General features: G+C 38.2%; 1 protein-coding gene across 1 annotated transcript; it reads left to right on the top strand.

Annotated features, from left to right (window-relative positions):
* The first annotated feature begins 438 nt into the window (after nt 1-438).
* LOC113057546 (uncharacterized) lies at nt 439-21,430 on the top strand. The gene is made up of 7 exons (XM_026224968.1): nt 439-449; nt 3,874-3,931; nt 5,116-5,152; nt 19,137-19,224; nt 19,329-19,917; nt 20,413-20,572; nt 21,183-21,430. Exons 1-7 carry the CDS (start codon nt 439-441, stop codon nt 21,320-21,322), a joined length of 1,083 nt encoding a protein of 360 aa, XP_026080753.1. The 3' UTR covers nt 21,323-21,430.
* Nucleotides 21,431-22,070: the final 640 nt, after the last annotated feature.

Here is a 22,070-nt window from a genome sequence, read left to right as displayed (position 1 = left end):
TACAAGTATTATTGTGAATATAATAATTAGTGTAATAAATATAAATTGTGCATCTGTAAAATTACATCATAAACTATACACTTGTAAATATATCTGTACAATCATTAAAACAATTATATACAGTACATTTATCATTTATAATTTTATTAAAACTGCATTTTTCCACCTCAAAAATATATTTAAATTATGGCCTATGCTCTTATGGGTTATATGGGTTATGAATGGGAAAACATACGGGCCCACTTTGATAAACCTTATTGGTCAGACATGGGCATACACAATTAGTCCCATATACGCTTCCTACATGAGCCCAAGGTAGTACCCACATAGGTTATCTCTAGATGGGTTCTGAATGGGTAAATACATATGGGGCCCTCTTGGCCAAACCATATGGGTCAGACATGGCCAAACGAAAACAGTCCAATATAGGCTGCCTACATGGGCCCAAGGTAGGACCCACATAAGTCATCTCTATATTGGTAATGAATGGGACAAACATATAGGGCCCACTTTGATAAACCGTATGGGTCAGACATGGGCAAACACAATCAGTCCCATATAGGTTTCCTACATGAGCCCAAGGTAGTACCCACATTGGTAATCTCTATATGGGTTTTGAATGGGTAATTACATACAAGTATTATTGTGAATATAATGAATTATGTAATTAATATAAATTGGTGCATCTGTAAATTACATCATAAACTATACACCCTGTAAATATATCTGTACAATCATTAAAACAATTATATACAGTACATTTATAATTTATAATCTTTGTTAAAACTGCATTTTTCACTTCAAAAATATATATTTAAATTATGGCCTATGCTCTCAATGTCAAACGAGGAAATTATAATCCATGCATTTATGACCTCAAGGTTAGATTATTGGTAATGCTTTATTGGGTGGTTGTTCTGCAATCTTAGTAAACAAACTACAGCTAGTCCAAAATGCAGCAGCTAGAGTTCTTACTAGAACCAGGAAGTATGACCATATTAGCCCGGTCCTGTCAACACTGCACTGGCTCCCTATCAAACATTGTATAGATTTTAAAATATTGCTTATTACTTATAAAGCCCTGAATGGTTTAGCACCTCAGTATTTGAATGAGCTCCTTTTACATTATACTCTACGTCCGCTACATTCTGAAAACTCAGGCAATTTGATAATACCTAGAATATCAAAATCAACTGCAGGTGGCAGATCCTTTTCCTATTTGGCGCCTAAACTCTGGAATAACCTACCTAAACATTGTTCGGGAGGCAGACACACTCTTGCAGTTTAAATCTAGATTAAAGACCCATCTCTTTAACCTGGCATACACATAACATACTAATATGCTTTTAATATCCAAATCCGTTAAAGGATTTTTAGGCTGCATTAATTAGGTAAACCGGAACCGGAAACACTTCCCATAACACCCAATGTACTTACATCTTTAGAAGAATGGCATCTACGCTAATATTTGTCTGTTTCTCTCTTATTCCGAGGTCACCGTAGCCACCAGATCCAGTCTGTATCCAGATCAGAGGATCACTGCAGTCACCCGGATCCAGTACGTATCCAGACCAGATGGTGGATCAGCACCTAGAAAGGACCTCTACTGCCCTGAAAGACAGCGGAGACCAGGACAACTAGAGCCCCAGATACAGATCCCCTGTAAAGACCTTGTCTCAGAGGAGCACCAGGACAAGACCACAGGAAACAGATGATTCTTCTGCACAATCTGACTTTGCTGCAGCCTGGGAACTGAACTACTGGTTTCGTCTGGTCAGAGGAGAACTGGCCCCCAACTGAGCCTGGTTTCTCCCAAGTTTTTTTTCTCCATTCTGTCACCGTTGGAGTTTCGGTTCCTTGGCCGCCGTTGCCTCTGGCTTGCTTAGTTTGGGGCCACTTCATCTACAGCGATATCGTTGACTTGATTGCAAAAAAAATTCACAGACACTATTTAAACTGAACAGAGATGACATCACTGAATTCAACAATGAACTGCCTTTAACTGTAATTTTGCATTATTGACACACTGTTTTCCTAATGAATGTTGTTCTTTTTTTTTGACGCAATGTATTTTGTTTAAAGCGCTATATAAATAAAGGTGACTTGACTTGAATTGACTTTTAATACCACTAACAGTTGACAGTGGAATATTAAGTAGTGAGGAAATTTCACAAATTGACTTAACAGGTGGAAATCTGGTACCATGCTTGAATTCACTGAGCTCCTGAGAGCAACCTATTCTTTCACAAATGTTTGTAGAAGCAGTCTGCATGCCTAGGTGCTTGATTTTATACAACTGTGGCCATGGAAGTGATTGAAACAGCCAAATTCAATGATTTGTCCAAATACTTTTGGCAATATAGTGTATGTGGGTACAGGCCATGGCTCTTCAAATCCAGTTCTGTGGGTGTGGGTGTTCAGCAGACATTAGTTCCAACCCTAATCATTGACATTACATATTCAAAGTGTCAACTTTTAGTTGTCTGAGTTTGTGAGTTACTGCAAAATGCTTATCTCCATATAGTTATTTTAAAATCTATACAACTGGTTCAAAATATCCAGAAAATGGTCACTGTATAATATGAAGAATGTGTAATTATCTATCAAAATAATGGAATTATAATGGCTTAGAGATGGGTAGAAGTCAAACCCCTAACAACAGCCATATGCCCTTATATTCAATGGAGATACTCCAGAGTTTACTGGTCAGTCAGTGAGTGACAATGTAATTCTAGAGATTTTGAAATTGGGATTAGGGTTTTGATTATTGAAAGGGGCACATCAGTTAAGATGATGAAATAGAATGGAAATTCATGGTTTGAAGGGAAAATCCATTGTAAATTCAGAAATCATATTTGCAGCATTAGGAGTACAGAAAAAAGTGCAGTGTCATTCATTTAGCATTTAGCATATTGTGTTTTGTGTTGAGTTTTCTTTTGAGGCCAACAGTACAGACTTTCCTTTACAGTCGTAGTTGGCACATAACTGACCCACTAAGTTGAAATATGGTTGAAATAATGTCAGTTGTTGTTTTAACGTTGACACAATGTAACGTTTAATAGGCCTATAACAAAACAGTTGAAAAGTGTAAAAATATATATTTTTTAATTATTATTATTATTTTGTATGTTTAATCAATTCAAGATATACATAACTTTTTAATCATTATTATTTCTAGTGATTATTTTGTTATCATTTTAGCATTGTATGATATTTTGATTAAAACACCACTTCAAAAATCGAAATTTATGTTAAATATAATCATATTATTAACAATAATAATAATAATGGATATAATTTCAATCTCTGTAGTACGGATAAGAGCAGCAGAAACTTTTTTTGTTTTGTGTGATTTTCTTACAATTTTGTGTGTGTGCCTAAAGCTTGAAACCCTCACTGCACCGTTAAATATGTTTTTTGCAATTTATGCAAAAGTTATATAATAAAAAGTGTTATAAATGTATAGCTATTATATATATATATATATATATATATATATATATATATTATATATATATATATATATATATATATATATATATATATATATATTTATTTTTTATTTTCTTTATATATATTTATATAAACTGCAGGAGTCCGGATCATTTTACTGACTCTCTTGTTCGATCTCGTTCATCAAACTGAACGAATCTTTATTCAAGTCATTTTGTTCATTTGAGTCGCGTTGTTATATTTTTAACACCCAAATTCCCCAAACACACCCACCTGCGCAATCTTAATCATATTCTAAATTAGGAAATCATACAATGCAGCCAAAGATACTTTATGAGAAACATAAATGATTACTTTGACCTCCGAGTCTTTCTTTTGTCACGTGTCATAACGAATCGCTCATGATCGACCAATCACTAGCCAATTGCGCCATTTTGCAATCTGTTGGCGGTCTAGGATTGAGCTGCCGGTTACTGCGGTGAGTAGTACATCTTTGATTATTATGATGATGTTGTAAATGTGTTTTAATAAACTGTATAATTCAATAGAATATAACACATTTCATAGAGAAGTTCATTTAGCTGTAAGAGGGGGAAGTGGTCAATTTGCTATAATTGATTTAACAATGCGAGATTGGAACTCGTGAAATGTAAAATAAAAATAATGAAGTCATTTAATGGGGCATAGAACCAGTAAGGTCAAATAGTTCGAAGTTTAAACACACAAACGTTTGTTTATCAGCAGAATATATATATTATATATATTTTTTTATCATTCTTCTAGTCTTTTTGAGATTAAATTCCATGCATCTTTAATTTAACTGTATCAAATAAAAATAAATAATCAAAGAATAAGTATTAGAGAAGCCCATTTACACATTTCATGTGCTCGGTGCGCCGTACACCCGCGCATTTTTTAAACACTTTGAGCTCATGTCCGCTCGTTAAACAGAAGAGGAACCAATCCAAATATAAAGTTATCAGTGGGTCTGTAAGCCGAACTCCACAGTTTGTCAAAAATCCCAGTCACGGTGGATAAATATTATTACGTATTAATATAATATTTCATACGTTATCAGAGCCCTAACCTGTTATTTTTAGACATTATTAGACAGATTATTACCGGTAATTGATATTATAAATATATTTTTATATCGGTTGGTATAACGATTTTAAATGTTTTATTATTAGAATGTTATTAATATTATAAATAATGTTTAATAATTTATGATCAAGCTAATCCTGTCATATACAATATATTGCATTAAAAAGTTTTTAAAAAGTGTTAATTTATAGTTAAAAGTGGGACACTTAATTATATTTAGTCCTGATTTAATTAAAATAATTAAAGATTCAATATTCACCCCATTCAGAATTGTTTAAAAAGTGATAAAGAAATAAAATGATAATATCAAGTACACTTCACATTGTTTACAATGTTCTCATGTTTTATTGTTGAGCTGTCAAGTTGTCATGTGTTGCAATAATCAGTTAGATTCTTATTCTATTTATCATTCTTTTTTCTTTTTGACCGGCATGAATGGTTGACCCTTATTTTTCTACATTGAAGGTGGCTACCATAACCTCTAATCAAACATTAGAATAACAGCCTTTTCTACTAGGAGCATCATCATACTTTTGATTTATTTAATTTCTTTTTCAGATACTGAATAGCTGGCAGGTGTTCTTCTATATACCATGTAAGTAATTTGAATTTATTATTTTTCTATATTCAAATATAGTTTCACTAAGGATATACTTTGTATTTATAAAAATTGTTATATCGGTTATGGACAATGTTTTTACAATGCCTCATTGAATTTTCATATTCTCTCAACTTTAGAATTGCTCAATTTTCCCCCCACAATTGATGTTGGCTTATGCTTTTTAACAGTAAATTCTTCACAACTGCAACACAGGGCTAATACCATCCAGGGGCATTTATTAAGCAATACATGTAACAGTACTCACATAGCTATCAAAAACTCACCTAGCTATTAAAAACATTGTAGACAGATGTCCCAATAGTTTAGCTAAATTGACTTTATACAACATACTATAATACAAAAAGTGCTGTGTTTTAATGTAGTTTAACTAAGATTCTTGATTATGGCAAAAATCATAATCACGATTATTTTGGTCAATATTGAAATCATGGTTATTTAGCACGATTATAGGTGGGTGATTATAGTCTTATTTCATGATATGAGTAATTTGAAATGTTAGTGAAATTTCACAATTAAAAAAAAAAGAAAAAAGTAAACAGTCACCAATACAATAAGAACAAAGAAACAAAACCAACAAAAATAAAACAAAACAAAAATTCAAATTTAGTGTGTGTTGTTCACACTGTCTTTTTTTTTTACATTATAATATTCTATTAACTAAACCTTGTTTTCAAACGCCACCGCCAATGTCTTTTTCTGCAGCTCAAAGCATCTTAACGAGACCTGTCCTTTTCATAACAACAAGAAAAAATGGTGAAGGTGCTGGTATATGGACTTATTGTACTAATGTCGTAGCACAAGGAGTTATATTACATGAGCACAAAACTGTACTATAATATACACCATAAAAACCCTGTTTGGGAAAAGATTGGACAGATCCTTAATTTAAAGATAAGTGTATCATCTACTACTTGTCGTTAACAAAACTATCTGCTAACGATAGCTAACATTAACGTTCGCTCAGCAAAAGTTATAAATTCCATAACCAGCTGATAACAAAATGTTACCTACCTTTTACCGGAACTTGGCAGGCATAGACTACTGTAGCAGCTGTTGTTATAGCGACAAAAGTATTCCGAATTCCGAGTATGGGTCACCATACTTGGCTGTATGTCACGTCACTCACTCACTCAAAAGACACCCTTGGCAGCTATTTGGAATCAATTGCTGCAAGCTTTTTTTTTCTCTTTTTTTTTTTTTACTAAAAAAGCACCCCGTCAACTTTTACTTGTCAAAAAAGACGCCAAGTGTGAACGCCCTAAATAAATAGTGTTTTAGGTTTTTCAGGAAGATGCACCAACAGTGGTGTTACCTACATGCAATAGCCTACAACAGAAAATTAATAAAGTAATCAAATGTAAAATAACTCTGCTGTATACGGTCATTTCGGAACACACGCACAGGAGGCTACCATTGATGCGCGGCTTGATCCAAAATGAGCGGGTGCCTGCGGTCACCCGCAGTTGCCCGCGGTTATGAGTCATCCAAAAATATTTTTAATGATATTCAGGTCGCGGTCGGTCGGGGCATTTGAAATACCCTTGTAATTTATATAGTACTAAACACAGTTGAGAAAAACATAGGCCTACACTTTATTGGCTGAATAAATGGCGCGAATAGAGTGACCACCTGTCCCGCTTTGTTGTACTGTGCAGAAATTTTACCCTTTGTCCCGCCTCATTCAAATTGAGCATCTGTCCCACTTTTTCATTCGACCCTGAAAATACACGGATACGTCCAGGCGCACTGTTAACTAGGTCCAATAGTTCAGAGGAGAGCAATAAAATCGTTAGTCGAGAGGCTGAGTCGTACATCAATCAAACTGTTGAGTGGTGCATGAACGCCTTATCAAGAATCTCAAATTGGACAGCATGCGCGCTGTTCAGTAAGGTTAAGCAGCCATGGCCAGTGTGGCCACGAAAAAGAGAAGATGCACTTTTAATAGCGAATGGACCGCTATGGCTACTCTTGGTTAAGACCTATAGATGGCAAAGCAGAGAGCTTTTTGTTATCACATTTCTCATCAATATGGTTAACAATAAAGATTAGTAATAAGGAAAAGAAGCACATCAGCCTACATCGTTAAATCCCGTCCTACTGTAGATAAACAGAATACAGTGATGTCAACCTTGGTTTTGATAAGCAGTTATTTTATGACACAGAACGCGTTGGTGAAACTCATGTATCTAGCAGGAACTTAATACACAAAATATTCATATTGATTCAAGCATTTAACATTTATGAATTAATTAAATGTCAGTAATGAAGACTGCACAAATTATAGCGATCACGAGGAAGGTCCGCTTACAGTAAAGTGGATAGTGTACAACTCCCCATCAGTTATATTCAGGTCTATAGTGCCACCTGCTGGCGCAGTTTTGTAACTTCTTAGAGAAAATTAATTCGTTATAACGAGAAAACGAACTTCGTTATGTTGAGAAAACGAGAAAATGAAGTCGTTATAACGAGAAAACGAACTTCGTTATATCAAGATAACGAGAAAATTAAGTCGTTATAACGAGAAAACAAGAAGAAAAAATATTATAATGCATGGCCACTTAGAACTTCCGTAAACACCAGTTTATTACTAAACAATTAAATGAGTCCTTGCTAATTTAAACACATTCACAATCATTACTTTAACTGGTTCTTTGTGGCAAGCTTTATGTGTGCTGTCATAACGCTTATTATGCTGTAGGCTATAGTCTATTTAAGTAATTAAATGAATATAAAGGGGCGACACATTTACTACTTTAAAAAAATGCAGGTTAGGAAGCAGGTCGGGTACAATATTTTCTTTTTCTTTTTTTGCAGTCCGAGTTGCGGGCGGGTTATTTGAAAACATCGGTCAGGTGCGGGTTGTTTATACATTGACCCGCGCATCACTGGAGGCTACCTAGAGAACAGTATCTCTTTCTTGGCATAATACGCTTTTAATAACACTGTTTAGTATCAAGCACGTCCCGCAGTTTAGCAACAACAGACTGCATTCTACAACTGTCACGGTCCCTGTACTGTTTTGTGTTTGGTGGACTTTTATGTTGAAGTATATTCTTATTTCCCCATTGTTTTTTGTGTTTATTTCGTGTTTTGCCTTATGCCTTGTTTGTCACATAGTTACCCTTATTAGTTCCCATGACATCAATCACCAACACCTGTCCCTCGTCAGCCCCTTGTTAACCAGTCTTTTAAAACCTCTGGGCTTCAGTTGTTGTTGCTGTTTGTGTATTCCTGTCATTGTTCCCCGCCTCCATAAGGATCCCTAAGCAACACAAGTTTAATAGACGAACATAAATGCAAGATAATCCAAAAACAGGGGTAACAGCTACAAAGCAGAGGCAGGGGAACAACGTTGATACCCAAACAGCAACAACGACCAACGAACAACTGAAGCCCAGAGGTTTAAATAGACTGGTTAACAAGGGGCTGACATGGGACAGGTGTTGGTGATTGATGTCATGGGAACTAATAAGGGTAACTATGGTGACAAACAAGGCATAAGGAGAAACCGGAACCAAACACAGGAAGTGAACACAGAAACGATGGGGAACTAAGAATTTATTTCTACATAAAAGTCCTACCAAACACAAGACAGTACAGGGATTGTGACAACAACACTCACTTATTTGGCTGATTTGGTTTGGGCTTTTAGGGAGGAATGAAAGTGCACCGCTGTGAATGAAAGGAAGGTGCATGGGACAGGATGCAGCAGCTGCACATTAATCGTTTTGCATCGATTAACTTGTTTTCATAATCGTTGGAAAATTGGAAATCAATTCCGATTAATCACACAGCCCCAACTCCTACGCATATAAATATCAAGAATTAAATGCTGAAATTCTAAACTCTCTTCCATTATGCATATTTTTGATCTCAAAACTAAATATAATAGGTAAATGATGACTCGACTTAACTGCTCCAATAGTTGCATCCTCGGGGGTCTTATTTTAAGGATGCATACGTCATTGAGATGATCTCATTTAAGAAAAGTAACCCTTAGATTGCAAATTAAGAAGTTACAATATTTGACACCTCACTAAAAATAACTACATTTTTATTAAGTTTGCTTTTCTTAAATAAGACATCCTTGATGACATAATCAGCCTTCAAATGCGACCTCTGGAAGACGCAGCATACAGTACATATCGCTTTCTGCCCCTGGTCTCTGTGTGTTGTAGTGAAATGGATTACCTTAATGGCAATTCACGGACGAGGAGGAGAAGAATCAAAGTCAGAGTGCAGCAGCATTTAATGAATATTGCAATGGAGGCTTTGGAGCAGGCAGATCAGGCTGTGGACCAGGCAGTGCAAAATATTGAGGACAATGCTGATGAAACTGTAAATCTGGATTTTGATGTTGATACTGACGTTGATGACTTGTACATGGCAAGTGATCCTGATGAAGATTCTTGCTCTGATAATCCGGAAGAGGAACCCCATAGTGATGCAAAAAAGAAACTGGCTGAATGGGCAGCTAACCGAAATGTATCTCATTCTGCACTTTCAGAACTATTAGGTATTCTTTTGGAGCTAGGTTTAGATTTACCAAAGGACCCCAGAACTCTCCTCAGTACAGTGAAAGAATGTGATGTGAAAAAGATGGGTCAGGGTAGCTACTATCATTTTGGCCTTACAAGTGCAATAATTTCAGAATTGAAAATTACAAGCGAGAGTGAACTGACAACAGATACATTGACTGTTCGTGTGAATGTTGATGGATTACCTCTTTCTAGGAGCTCTAATATGCAGTTGTGGCCTATATTAGGTCAAATAGTTGAATTACCAAAGGCAAATGTGTTTATAATTGGTGTCTATGCAGGTCCCTGTAAACCTGAATCTGTAAACGACTTCATGCATGATTTTATAGAAGATTTAAAAGTTGTCACAAGAGTTGGTGTAACCTTTAATGGTAAACACTACAATGTACCACTGCCAGATGCGTTTATCTGTGACACTCCAGCAAGAGCCTTTTTAAAATGTGTCAAAGGACATGGTGGCTACAGTTCTTGTGAGCGTTGCACGCAGTATGGCATTTATCTTGATGGTAAAGTTGTGTTTCCTGACATGGATTCAAGCCTAAGAACAGACACTCAGTTTGATCAAATGTTTGATGAAGAGCACCACCACTCTAAATCACCTCTCCAGGGCCTAGGCATTGGCATGGTTTCCAGTTTTCCTTTGGACTATATGCATTTAGTTTGCTTGGGCATTGTCCGTAAATTAATTGCTCTGTGGTTCAAGGGACCATTGCAGTGTCGGGTTTCATCTTCTACTCTATCTGCTATCTCTGATCACTTGAAACTGTGTAGACCAAGCTTACCTCGAAGCTTCTCCAGAAAGCCACGTTCTTTGACTGAGTACAGCCAATGGAAGGCTACAGAATTCAGGCAGTTTTTATTATATACAGGGCCTGTTGTGCTTTTTCAAAGATTACCACATCAACAGTACAAAAACTTTCTTTTGTTGTCATCTGCTATGAGAATACTTTTGTCTCCTATGTGTAGAGAATTCTATGGGTATGCCCAAAAATTATTAAGATGTTTTGTTACCAACTTTGAGAAGATATATGGGACAAAATATCTGGTAAACAATACACACAGTCTTCTACATTTAGCAGATGATGCTAAAAAGTATGGCCCTCTGGATTCAGTTTCATGTTTTCCATTTGAAAATTATTTGGGACAGTTGAAAAAAATGGTGAGAAGACCACAGAATCCTGTGCAACAAATTGTCAGGCGTGTTTATGAAAGGCAATTATTTGCTCACATGTCCGAAGAAATGCCTGAAAATGTTAAACTGACACAGCCTCATGAATTTGGACCAATGCTGACAGAATTTCCACTGCATCAGTATGTTCAATACAAAATGTTCAAACACAAAGACACAATGATTTCAAGCTCCATTGGTACCAATTGTTTTGAACTTGAGGGAAGAGTTGGGATTGTGCGGAACATTGTGCATTCCACTGTGACTGGAGGAACACATGTGGTGTATGAACTTTTTCAGACAGGGACATGTTTTTTCAACTACCCCCTTGATTCTACATCACTTGGAGTCTGTCTGCTATCAAAACTATCTGGTCAGCTTTCCAGTGCTCCAGTGACAGACTTCACTAAACCGCTGCTTTTATTGCCTCTTAATCATATGTTTGTGGCTTTGCCTCAGCTACACAGTACATGATTTATTGAACTCTGCAGGGTGTCCTCGTTCAGTGTTGTGGAGTTTGTGGATGAGGTTGACTCCGATGGCTGCAAGAAAATGGACATAATTCCATTCGAGTGGTTCAAGGGCACAGAGAGAAAAGTATGCTGGTGGCCACCAGTCTCACTATCCAATGTAACGAAGGCTGTAAAAGAGCACACACCACCAGCCAGCAACTGGATAGCGTGTAACGTTCGTGTAATGGGAAACGCAGGTAACTGATTTTCCTCCTTTATTAAATATAGTAGAATAAATACTGCTATACTTTGCTTCTATTAATTAGTTATTTGACCCTTGAACTCTTTATGTTTGTGTTAATTTCTTTACATCTTTGGGTGTACTCACACTAGCCAGTTTGAACCATGCCCGAGTGCGTTTGACCAGAAAAGCGCGGTTCGTTTGACTAGTGTGAGTGCTCCGAACCGTGCCCGGGCGCGGCTCGATTAGCCGGCCCTGGCCCGCTTGGAAGAGGTGGGCCAGGGCATGGTTCAGTTGGACTCGGGCGCGGTTCGCATGCAGTGTGAGCGCTAACCGTGCCGGAGCACGGAAAAGGACGCTTTGCATCACGGTTTTGCGACGCTCCAAAACCAACATGGCAGGGAAAGGGTCGCTTTGGTCTACGGCAGAGGTGCAAAACGCATAAAAACTAAAAACTTCAAAGTCCTTGCTGCACTTCAGCTGGTACCTTGCAAACATCCTCATACGAACAGCACAATTACGTGAAAATGTTCGCGCCACTAAGGCAACACATCTGTTTAACAACAGGCTGTGAGAGCGCTGTGGACCAAACAACACAAAATTATCCACAAAGAAAACAGAGCGATGCACTCCATTGTGTTCAGAGAGCGCCGCTCTTCCTGTTTATCCCGAAACCGTCGCATCATAATGACGTAAGCGTGCTCCGGCACGAATGCTGAAACCCTATATGTGAGTGCAGGCCAGAGGGGGAGTGGGGAGGGGGGACAATCGTACTCGGGCCCGGTTCATGGCAACCGTGCCTAGTGTGAGTACACCCTTTGTTTCCCAAAGTAATACATAAAGGGCTGATATAACTATAGGTTTTCACTCCTAGAGGATCACACCGGCTTGATACAGTTTATTAATTAAATCAGATGTGCTCTTGATAGATAGCAAAGAAAACCTGCAACCACAATAGCACTTTGCAAATAAGATGTGAAATCTGATTTATAGTTATTTGCATATATTCTGGAACAAATGTTGCATTCGTGGTTGTTACGGTCCGCGATCTTTTGTGCTGTGTTTTTTTTTTCTCCATTTTCACTCTCATGCTCTCAGGTACCACCTTCCTTGGATTCTATTGGATATCTTTGCTGTCAATCATCATTAACATCGTTTCCTTTGCCAATCATGCTTGCATCCAAGAGGTTTAAAAGGAGGACATCTGTGAAAGAGCGGGAAGGACATTTTCTGCTGTGACTATGGTGTGCGTTTGTCGTTTTGCTGATTTCTGATCTGATGTTTTTCTCAGCTTATTGATGGTTTGGAAGACAAGGAAGGAGTGGAAGAGTTTAGTAAGTCACGTGACCTACATATCTGCACGTAGTGATTTTGGATGTATTAGAAACACTAGTTTAGTTGTGTGCGCTTGTTTTTGTATGTTTTGGCTTTAGTGCAGTTAGTGTAGTTTATGACGCTTTTGCGTTGAAGACTTTTCTTTTCTTTCTTTATTAGTTTAGGGGTTTGGGAAGTTAGTTAGTTAGTGGGGCTCATATTTCATTTTATGATTTAAGCGCCACTTTAACTTCCCTTCTCTCCTTTGTCTTGTCTGTTTAATTTGTTGTTCCTTGAGGGCAATAAATATTTCTTGTAGTGCAGTTGTGTCATGTATTCCATTGCCACCTCTTTCCCTGCCTCATTTCTTTAAAATGCAACTTAATGTTACCTCTTTTAACCCCTAGTAAAAACAATTTCATCAGAGACGTAACATTAAATGGGGGCTCGTCCGGGATTTTATATTTTATCACTTTTTTTTCCCTGTTTAGGAAAGAGAAGTGGTCAAGTATGCCCTTTATATAATTTTGCATGTTGAGAGATGTTGGGGTGGTGGCAAAGGGAAGTGTTGGCAAAGGGAAGTGTTGATTTGAGTAGTTGTGAAATGTGGTAAAAGGCAGTGATTCGTAATGCACTTGAAACATGTTCAGTTTAGAAGAGTTTGTTAATAGTCCTTCGTTGGAACAGCTTAACTTATGTCGAAAACAGGATTTGTTTGCGATAGCTGATCACTTTAGTTTGACAGTCAATAGACAGAATCGTAAGGCTGATATAAAGAGTCGAATAATAGATAAATTAGTCGAGCTAAATGTCCTTCTGACATCAGGAGTTGTGACGGCTGAAAAGGCCGGAGTTTTAAGCCCTAGCGACGTGGCAGTGGCTTCCTTTAGCTTGGGGGAAGCAGACGTATGTAGTGGCGGAATTAACGTTGAAGCGGAGGTGGAGGCTGAAGCGGAAACGAAAGCTGGTTTGCCACCCTTTGATCCGTTATCTCCGGTTTCTTTGGGTTCCGGAGATGATGCGCGAATGAAAGTCCGCTTGGCTCGTCTCCATTATGAGGCACAGGAGCGTACTCAGAAACATCAAGCTGAGATTGATTTACGTTTGCAGATACGGAAATATGAAGTCGAGGCTGATACGCAGGTGAGGCTGCGCCAGCTTGAACTTGACGCTAAGGTTGCTAGAGAGCCTGTTGCACGGCCAGTTTCATCTCCTTTATCTGCTGTTTCTCCGGTGGCTGAGTCATCCCACTGCAAATTTGACGTGAGTAAGCACATTGCTCTTGTTCCTCAGTTCAGAGAATCAGAAATAGACTCCTATTTTAATGCCTTTGAGCGGATTGCTAATTCACTCCATTGGCCTAGTGAAGTTTGGTCATTGTTGCTTCAAAGTAAATTGGTAGGCAAGGCTTTGGAAGTTTATTCTACGTTATCTGTTGAAGATAGTCTTAAGTATGATTCTGTAAAGTCTGCCATACTTCGTGCATATGAGTTAGTACCTGAAGCGTATAGGCAAAAATTCAGAACTTGTAAGAAAACTTCTAGCCAGACGTTTGTGGAATTTGCTCGAGATAAAGGTACACTCTTTGATAAATGGTGTGCGGCAAACAAAGTAAATGATTTTGATTTGTTGCGTGAGCTAGTTTTACTAGAAGAGTTTAAAAATTGTTTGCCTGAGAAAGTGGTAGTTTACCTGAATGAACAAAAGGTAACTTCGATGTCATCTGCTGCTGTGCTAGCTGATGAGTTTATCTTAACTCACAAAAATGTTTTTGTACCTACACGTTCTGAAAATTTGAAACCGATTGTTGATGTTCCCAGTGTCCAGTTTGTGCACTCGAAAGTTAATTCACCGCGAACTAGAGAGGATCGCGAGTGTTTTTATTGTCATAAAAGAGGGCACATTGTTGTAGATTGTTCATTGCTGAAGCGAAAACAACAATTTCAATCGAAGTCAGTAGGGTTTGTGAAAACTCTTAATCCTGCTGTTGTTTTCTCTGGTGACAAAGTTGAAGAGACCTATCGACCGTTTCTTCTTAGAGGCCTGATTTCTCTTTCTGGAAATGCTGATGAGCAAAAGGAAATTACGATGCTTAGGGATACTGGTTCGATGCAATCTTTTGTCGTGGAGAATAAGTTGCAATTTTCTGATGTAACTTCATGTAGCTCCAGTGTAATTGTACAAGGTATTGAGATGGGATGTGTAAAAGTGCCTTTGCATAATGTGCATTTGCAAAGTGATCTGTGTACTGGGTTTGTTCGAGTGGCAGTTTGTACTTCGCTTCCTGTGAAAGGAGTGGATTTCATATTGGGAAATGACTTGGCTGGAGGGAAAGTTATGCCCTTGTTGGAGGTTTTGGATAAACCAGAAGTCAGTGTGATAAATGAGGTGGGTGAAACATACCCTCATGTTTTTCCCATGTGCGCGGTTACCCGTGCGCAGTTGCGAAGTTTAAAAGAAGTGGAGTTGAATGACACTTTTTTTCCTGCTGTAGTTAATGGAGAGAAAGAACTTATTTCTGACTTTCCTAAACAAAAGAAAATGGAAAAATCTCAAGAACTACTGACTGATTCAGATTCGTTGATTTTAAAAGTTTCACGAGAGAAGTTAATTTCTGCCCAAAAAGAGGATGAAAGTCTCACTACCGCTTTTAACTCCGTTGTCTCTTTTGATCTGACTAAGAATAAGCAGAATGCTTATTTTGTTGAAAATGGTTTGTTGCTTCGAAAATGGTGTGCATCACCAAAGCAAGATTTAGACTGGGATGTTTCTTATCAGATTGTGGTTCCTGTTTTATATCGGCCACATGTGCTATGTTTGGCGCATGATCATCCACTGTCAGGACATCTTGGTGTTCGGAAAACTTATAGTCGGATCTTAAAGCATTTTTTTTGGCCCGGACTGAAAAAGGATGTAGTTTGCTATTGTCGTTCTTGTCACACATGTCAAGTTGTTGGAAAACCAAACCAGATTGTTCCACCTGTTCCATTGAAACCAATCCCTGTGCTAGGAGATCCGTTTGAACATGTACTAGTAGACTGTGTGGGCCCTTTCCCAAAAACGAAAAGTGGTAATCAATTTTTACTAACCGTGATGTGTTTATCTACTAGGTTTCCAGAGGCGATTCCTTTAAGAAAAATTACGGCACCGAGTGTTGTGAAAGCACTTGTGAGATTTTTCTCGATATTTGGGTTGCCTAAAATTGTACAAAGTGACCAGGGTACAAATTTTATGTCCAATGTATTTAATCAGGTAATGAAGACCCTAGCAATTACCCATCGCACGTCTAGTGCTTATCATCCGGAGAGTCAAGGTGCGCTGGAAAGATTTCACCAGACACTGAAATCTATGTTGCGAAAGTACTGTCTAGAGACAGGTAATGATTGGGATGAGGGAATACCTTTGTTGATGTTCGCTGTAAGAGAAAGTGTGCAGGAATCTCTTGGATTCAGCCCTGCTGAACTTGTATTTGGACACCAGGTACGTGGTCCTTTGAAGGTTTTGAAAGACAAAATTTTGGAGAATGATCTCAGTGTGAAAACAAATTTACTGGACTATGTGACAAAATTCAGAGAACGCTTGGATAAAGTTTGTTCGTTAGCTAAGGAATCTCTTGCTAAGGCACAACAAGGAATGAAACGTAACTTTGACAGGAAGGCCGTTATGCGTTCTTTTATGCCTGGAGATTCAGTTCTCGTATTTTACCCATCCCCGGATCTTCACTTTCTGCTCGATTCTTTGGTCCTTATGAGGTAAAGGAGAAAATTAGTGAAACTAATTATGTGATCTGTACTCCTGACAGAAAACGGAAGACTCGTATCTGTCATGTGAACATGTTGAAACTTTATCATGTTCGAAAGTCACCCGAGGCAAACGTGGTTAAAGCTGTCGAATCTCCTGTTTTCTCCGTTGCAGCTGTGACTGAAATAACATCTGTACCTGATTTAAATCCTGAGGATGATGGAGTAATTTTTCTCAATCTTCCTCAAGTTACTGTGAGGTTGACTAACTCTGAAATTTTGAAAGATCTCAGCTCATATTTTAAAAATTTGGATGAACATCAGAAAAATGATCTTATTCAGCTTATTTCAGAGTTTAAATGTTTGTTTAAAGATGTGCCAACATTGACAAATGTTTTGCACCATGACATTGATGTTAAAGATGCTCGTCCGATTAAACAACATGCGTACAGAGTTAATCATGTGAAGCGTGCGGTAATGCGTCAGGAAGTTGACTATTTATTGGAGAATGGTCTTGCAAAACCAAGCTGTAGTCCGTGGAGTTCACCATGCATTTTAGTTCCAAAGCCGGATGGTTCTTTTAGATTCTGCACTGATTTTAGGAAAGTGAACGCAGTTACTGTGCCTGATAGTTATCCACTTCCTCGAATGGAGGACTGTGTTGATAATGTTGGTTTTGCACAGTTTGTAAGTAAGTTAGACATGTTAAAAGGCTACTGGCAAGTCCCGCTTACTTTTAAAGCTTCTGAAATCGCAGCTTTCGTTACCCCTGATTCATTTCTGCAGTATACTGCGATGGCTTTTTGGACTCAGAAACGCACCGGCCACATTTCAAAGGCTTGTTAATAAGATTTTAATTGATGTGCCAAATTGTAGTGCCTATTTGGATGATTTGGTGGTTTATTCCAAAGAGTGGAGTGAACACATTAAGTCACTTCGAATGGTATTTGAGCGTTTGGTAAAAGCCTTATTAACTTTTAATTTAGCCAAGTGTGAATTTGGTCAAGCGACGGTGACTTATCTTGGGAAAGAGGTGGGGCATGGTCAAGTTCGACCAGTAGAAGCTAAAGTGAGGGCAGTTTCAGAATTCCCTGTTCCTAATACTCGACGAGAACTTCGAAGATTTTTGGGAATGGTTGGATACTATCGGAGTTTTTGTAGGAATTTTTCATCCGTTGTTAGTCCTCTTACTACTTTGTTAAGCCCTTCGAAGTATTTTATGTGGAATGCTGAGTGTCAGTATGCTTTCGAAAGCGTGAAAGCGCTTTTGTGCAATTCACCTGTTCTTCAGGCTCCCAACTATGAACGTTCTTTTCAGCTTGAAGTAGATGCTAGTAATGTTGGAGCTGGAGCTGTTCTTCTGCAGGAAGACGAACAAGGAATAACCCATCCAGTGAGTTATTTTTCGCGAAAGTTTAACAAAAACCAGTTAAACTATTCTACGGTCGAGAAAGAAACTCTAGCTTTAATACTTGCTCTACAACATTTTGAAGTTTACCTTGGTTCTAGCATACTTCCAGTTGTTGTGTATTCCGATCATAGTCCACTAGTGTTTCTTTCTAAAATGTACAATCATAATCAAAGATTGACTCGTTGGTCTTTGTTGCTCCAGAGTTATAATATTGAGATAAGACATAAGAAGGGGGCTGATAATGTGTTCGCAGACACTCTTTCTAGAGTTTAAACTTTTTACAAAAGGTTTACTCTTAAGTGGGGGAGTGTTACGGTCCGCGATCTTTTGTGCTGTGTTTTTTTTTTCTCCATTTTCACTCTCATGCTCTCAGGTACCACCTTCCTTGGATTCTATTGGATATCTTTGCTGTCAATCATCATTAACATCGTTTCCTTTGCCAATCATGCTTGCATCCAAGAGGTTTAAAAGGAGGACATCTGTGAAAGAGCGGGAAGGACATTTTCTGCTGTGACTATGGTGTGCGTTTGTCGTTTTGCTGATTTCTGATCTGATGTTTTTCTCAGCTTATTGATGGTTTGGAAGACAAGGAAGGAGTGGAAGAGTTTAGTAAGTCACGTGACCTACATATCTGCACGTAGTGATTTTGGATGTATTAGAAACACTAGTTTAGTTGTGTGCGCTTGTTTTTGTATGTTTTGGCTTTAGTGCAGTTAGTGTAGTTTATGACGCTTTTGCGTTGAAGACTTTTCTTTTCTTTCTTTATTAGTTTAGGGGTTTGGGAAGTTAGTTAGTTAGTGGGGCTCATATTTCATTTTATGATTTAAGCGCCACTTTAACTTCCCTTCTCTCCTTTGTCTTGTCTGTTTAATTTGTTGTTCCTTGAGGGCAATAAATATTTCTTGTAGTGCAGTTGTGTCATGTATTCCATTGCCACCTCTTTCCCTGCCTCATTTCTTTAAAATGCAACTTAATGTTACCTCTTTTAACCCCTAGTAAAAACAATTTCATCAGAGACGTAACAGTGGTACTAAACGCTAATGTGAATTTCAAAATCTGCCTCACTCCTTTTGTGTATCATTGTGTTTTATAGCATCTTATGCCGAAGCTAGGGTTAAACTCCACCAAGCTGAGTATTCATCAGACTTGACAGACACAGAAAATATCTCAAGAAAAAAAAGGTAGGTGTTATTTGGAGCAATTCAGGTCAAATTCCATGCACTCTAGAAATAATATGAAGGTAGTAGGTGAAGTGTGTCTTATATGTTTGTGTTAACTTCTCTAGGCCAAGTGCAAAAATCCTCCAGAGTCAACTGAGCACCCAACTGCAATCAAGTGAGAATTCAGATTCTTCAGAGGAGCTTCCACCCACTCCACCAAACCAACTCCTTTGGCCAGCAGTGAGAGAAGTGAGCAATTACTTCCAAAACCCCACTGCCCAACGAGGCACCAGCCCCACAGCTACAATTACCAGCCCCACAGCCCGAGGAGTTGCCAGCTCCCCAGCTACAGTTACCAGCCCGACGGCCAGAGGAGTGTCCAGGCCCGCAGCCCGAGGAGTTGCCAGCTCCCCAGCTACGGTTACCAGCTCGACGGCCCGAGGAGTTGCCAGCTCCCCAGCTACAGTTACCAGCCCGACGGCCCGAGGAGTGTCCAGCCCAACTTGTGAAGCCATGTTCACTAAAATTCTAACAGTTTTAGAAGAAGTGAAGGAGACACAACGTGTTCATGGAAAGATGTTGAATGCCCTGCTGAAAAAGCAAGACGGATCAATGGTAGAGGTTCCTGAAGGAGTTGTCTTACCTCTGAAAACCCAGGCTGACCTTGAGGCTCTTGATCAGAAGCTGGGGGATCGTAGTGTCATGTCTGCTGTTGTAAGTTTACATTATGTTATAAGGCCTACAATTTTCAACCTGTCCTTCAACCAATACGCTCGGATAGGTTGTTTGTCCAAATCCCTGAAATACGACCCATCAGAGCGTATACTACAATTGCACCCCTATCGGCAAAAGATCGTTTTCATAATAATGTTTTGTACTCTTGTATTTGCAGTCTTGGATTTGCAGTCTGGTTTGCTTGCATAAACAACCTATATGGTCGTTTTTTGTTGGAGGACAGGCTCACAGTTTTATTTTAATTGATAAATTGTTGTGGTTTCTTTTTCTTTTTTTATTGCTATAGCTTTTTAAGTCTAAAATAAAGTTTAATTTAAAGTATTTGTACATAGATTGCAAATTACCATTTGATATAAAAATATCTATTGCAACTAATTTTCTGTATACTTTCAGGAATCTCTTTTATTAATCTTAGCTTATTGTTTTTGCAGTTTATGTAAACCTTTGTTTTCTATCTTTGGCTCTCATCCTTAGGTTGCCATGGTGGCAGATGTGGGCGGCACAAGTATAGATGACGCAACGAGAAGAATGATGAAATACGTCTTTTCAAATGAGCTGGCATTGGAGTACAATTTGTTTGGCCGTCATGGGAAAAAAAAGTTTAAAGATTTGCGTATTTTCAACGTTGTGTATGGTAAGTAAATTAACGAAGTAAAAACTTCAGTTGTTAATAATGATCTTAAATTTGATGGTGACAATTTACAATAAGTTTACATTGGTTAATGCATTAACTACTATCAGCTAACAGTGAGCAATGCTTTTGTTAGGGTATTGTCCATTATTTAATGAAAACACAACTAACAATTGTTAACTCATATTAACTCAGGTTCATTAAACTATACTGTATTAACAGCTAAAATGTTTTATTTTGGTTATGTATTAGTAAATGTTGTTCATTAACATGAACTAAGATTAATAAATGCTTTAGAAGTATTTGTCATTGTTATAAAGGTAATTAACTAACAAAAAATAGAACGTTATTGTAAAGTGTTACTAATTTCATTTTAAAATCTGCAGACAGAATGTCTGCTGTTACAGTATAATTATTTACTGAATTCCATACCTTCCAGTTTCCTCCCCACATGCCTACTTAATCCTGTAAAGCCCGACATATGAAAATAATAGTCTGAATTGAGTCATCCATAATGTGATTATCTGCCGCTACTGATCCGCGGCAAATTGATCAGACCATCCCTATTTGTAAAATTAATTTGTTTGTATTAAAAATTAATTTGTTTTTGCAGAGGCTCTTAAGAACAACCCCCTGACATCAAAGGTCAACCAGCAAGAAGCTGAGAGGGCACTGTCAAAATGGTTTACTGGAGCAAGAGACAGAGGAGGACAAAGGGCATCAAGAATGCACCAAAAGATGGCTGCAGTTTAAATTTGACTGAAAAGGTTATAAGGTTATAAGTAGCTGCATCTAGCTGTTGTAGTTATTGTGTTTTTTTCTGTCAATCGTGTTCTCAAATATGGTGGGTTGGCAGCTTTCCCAAACACCCATGGCTGGTTCTAAAATAGTTTTGTGCCATTGTGACATAAACATGACATGATGGTTAGTTAAATAAAGCTGGATTTTGAACATATTTCAGTCTCACTGTGTTCTCTACTGCTTAAAAACTTGTATGTGTGGTGTTGCTTCTCATTTAGATGGAACCCAGATGATCCCTAGTTGGGCCACATGCATATGATTCCTAGTTGGGCCCCACCTACAGCCCTGTGAAATCCTGCATAAAACCTAAATGAGTAAGTTGCTTGGGCCAACATGGAACCCGTGAACAAACGCACTTTCAGCCCATATTTCAGCCCATGCAGTAACCTTGTAGTACCCACAAAAAAAAAATACTAAAGCTGGGACCACGATGGGTCTTATTACATTTTGCCCAGTAAGGAGCCCAACTGTTTATAAGTGCCATTCTATATGAAACCCATGTGGGCAGTTGGCATGGGGCCATTATTGAACCTGCAGAAAATCCCATACAGAGCCCATTTTTCAGCCCATTTCAAACCAACATGGGCCCCACATACAAATATTGACAGCTTGGACCGAGCTGGGTTTTGTGCATGTTGCCCACTTGGGTCCCGTCTAGTACAAAGTGCAATCCTACATGAAATCCACCTGGGAAATAAAC

Source organism: Carassius auratus, chromosome 38 (assembly GCF_003368295.1).
Source record: "Carassius auratus strain Wakin chromosome 38, ASM336829v1, whole genome shotgun sequence".
Taxonomy (NCBI): Eukaryota; Metazoa; Chordata; class Actinopteri; order Cypriniformes; family Cyprinidae; genus Carassius; species Carassius auratus.
The sequence above is the reverse complement of the archived record's forward strand: the minus strand, read 5'-3'. Positions and strand labels throughout refer to the sequence as shown.